This window comes from Aptenodytes forsteri, unplaced genomic scaffold, assembly GCF_000699145.1.
Source record: "Aptenodytes forsteri isolate BGI_AS27 unplaced genomic scaffold, ASM69914v1 Scaffold119, whole genome shotgun sequence".
Taxonomy (NCBI): Eukaryota; Metazoa; Chordata; class Aves; order Sphenisciformes; family Spheniscidae; genus Aptenodytes; species Aptenodytes forsteri.
This window is the reverse complement of record NW_008796165.1, coordinates 5,761,634-5,764,108: the sequence shown is the minus strand read 5'-3', so window position 1 is coordinate 5,764,108 and position 2,475 is coordinate 5,761,634. Positions and strand designations below refer to the sequence as shown.

The window sequence follows — 2,475 nt, the reverse complement described above, 5'->3', positions numbered from 1 at the left end:
GGGTGGGCGTCCGTGCGGGCCGGCTGGGGGGGGGCAGAAAGCCGCGGGGAGGGGGGTGGTTTTTGCCCGGGAGCCGCTAGCCTGGGTGCCCCACGCCGCTCGCGTCCCCCTGCCCACGCAGGGCTGGCGTCACCCGGTGCGTGTCCCCGGGCGGCCGCCTGTCGTGTCGGCTTCGTGAGCCGTGAGCTCCCTCCGAAGTCACGGAGCTGCTCGGCTTCCCACCGGCCCCGGGCGCTTCCCCCCCGCGGGGGCCGTGCCGTGCCGGGGGGATGCCGGTGTGTCCTCACGGCCTCTCTGCCCTTCGTTTGCAGCGGGTTTTTCGGCGAACCGGACTCCTTCTCCATGTACGGCAGCAACCGGGTGAAGAGGAGACCCTCTCCCTACGAGATGGAAATCACCGACGGTGAGAGCGTTTCGCCCCTGCGCTGGCTCTTTGGGGGGTTCCCCATCTGCTGAAGGGGGCAAGTTGCTGCACGGTGCCACACGCTGGGATTAAAACCCCAAATCGTAAAAGGCGAATAGGATGCCTGTGGTGGCAGGGTAGCTCCCCCCGGTAAGGCTCTGTGCAGCAGAGCCCAGATCTGTCCCGACTAATGACCAGCAGCGCGCTCGGTGGATTTGCTTTCACGCAGCAAAGCAGTTCAGCGTATGGTTAATTACATCCCTGTTCTGCAAATTGCTTAGAGATTAAATCCGAAGGAAGCCACTAAATTTAAGTCTTTGTTGAAGTGCAGAGGCTGGATCAGGGCCATTGCAGTGACATGCTGTGTTTGCAAACCCTTTCAGCCAGGAGACATTCCTAACGCAGACCCCAGCCTCGGGCAGAAAGATCCCACCCGCCTTTAAACCGCTTAGAAGCGAAGGGCTAAGCCTGTGCTAAGGTCTGCAGGGTCACAGCGGGATTGCGGCTGGTCCCTTCGCCAGCTTGCCCGCGGCTTGATTCGCTACGTATCCACACCGTGCTGCGTTCCGCCGTGGAGAAATATCCCGTGCCTGGTCTTGCGGCAGAGCCCGGGAGCAGACGTGGAGGGTGACAGCCCGGCGTCCGAGCAGAGATCCCAGGTGCGGGGATCCCTGTCGGACCGGCGGGACAATTTCAAAGGAAGGGAGGCAGCGAGGAGGCAGGGCAGGGTCCCGCTGCCTGCTGCCGGGCAGCCGGCGCGGGTTGGGGGAGGCTGCGTGCGGGCGGCAGCGCTGCCCACACAAAGGGGGTTTTGCCAGAACAATTTGCACGTGGAAGGCTGACACGTTTATCTGCCGAGTTAACAGCCCGTACAAATGAGATCCACCGAAATGTGTTTTCTCTTTAGCAATTGCAAACGCTGTATTTCAATCGCCAGGCAATTAATTCTCCTTCCTTCTAGCTAGCTGTCCCTTTCCTCCTACCCGGCTAATCTAAAATCAGATCAAATCATAATCCACATCGCTCTAAAACAATACGGTACAAAATGATGGCTCGGGGCATTATCTGCGTTCATCAGTCCCTCTCTCCCCACTCTCTGCCCCCCGCCGTCCGCCTGGTCCTTTCAGACCGCAGCCCCGTGGGGCAGGGGTTGTCTCAGCCCCCAGCACAAGAAGGTCTTTTTGTCTGGGTTTCGATTCAGCGGCTTAGCGGCTACGGCGAAAGTCCATCAAATCACGGTGTCTGACTAAAGCTTTCAACTTGCTATTAAATTAGATATTAAGGATTACAGAGATATCTGGTTGTAACCAAGTTTTTGGATATGTGCTTGCCAGGTAATGCAGGTGTATAGACTGGGCTCAATCCTGTAGGATCTGGCTGATGTGAATTTCCAAGACTAGGCTCAGAATTTTGGGGGGAAAAATAGGTACCAGATGATGCTGTCTGAACAGGAGCAATTTGTAGGGAGATGCACCCCATGCTGAGGCATCTGTGCTGTCTGCCGGGCTTTGCTCGTCGCTCTGACGGACACCTGCCAGGTGACATCCGCGGCACACCAGACCATCGCTCCCGAGGGTCCTCAGCCCTCGGGAGGTGCACAAGGGCAGGAGAGTCTTGCCAGGCGCTTTGTGTTTGGTTTCCCCTGTGAGGAAACAAGTGGCGGGTTTTTTTGCAACTGTTTCTTTATCCATTTTGGGGAAAGTTTGGTGCATTGAATATCTTCTTAAAAAATAGATATAAATGGATATAAAAATGTAAAAAAGTATCTGCAAGGATATTCTGTAACTTTGGAAGCTCATCTTTTTACTAGTTTTCCTCAGACCTCTAATTACAATTTAAAAAAAGCGTCAGTCAATCAATTGGAACAAAATCCAGGCAGAAATTCTCAGCCGACTGCTTGAATTTAATTATGAGACAAGTTTCTTTATGAGAAATAAATCTATTCTATTATAACACAGCTATGGGGCATTTTAAATTTCTCCATTGCTTGACACGTTTTGGCCAAAACCTGATCTCTTTTTGTTGTGGTTTAACCTGGCAGGCAGCTAAACACCACACAGCCGTTCGCTCAC

The 2,475-nt window shown here is 54.4% G+C and overlaps 1 protein-coding gene across 1 annotated transcript in view; it reads left to right on the top strand.

Moving 5' to 3' along the window:
* Nucleotides 1–314: 314 nt before the first annotated feature.
* The window catches only part of TAL1 (TAL bHLH transcription factor 1, erythroid differentiation factor), a 6,486-nt gene continuing 4,325 nt past the window's right edge, over nt 315–2,475 (top strand). The window contains exon 1 of the mRNA XM_019474177.1: nt 315–403. Coding sequence (XP_019329722.1) covers nt 343–403 — 61 coding nt within the window. The 5' untranslated portion in view covers nt 315–342. The remainder of the gene's footprint in view (nt 404–2,475) is intronic.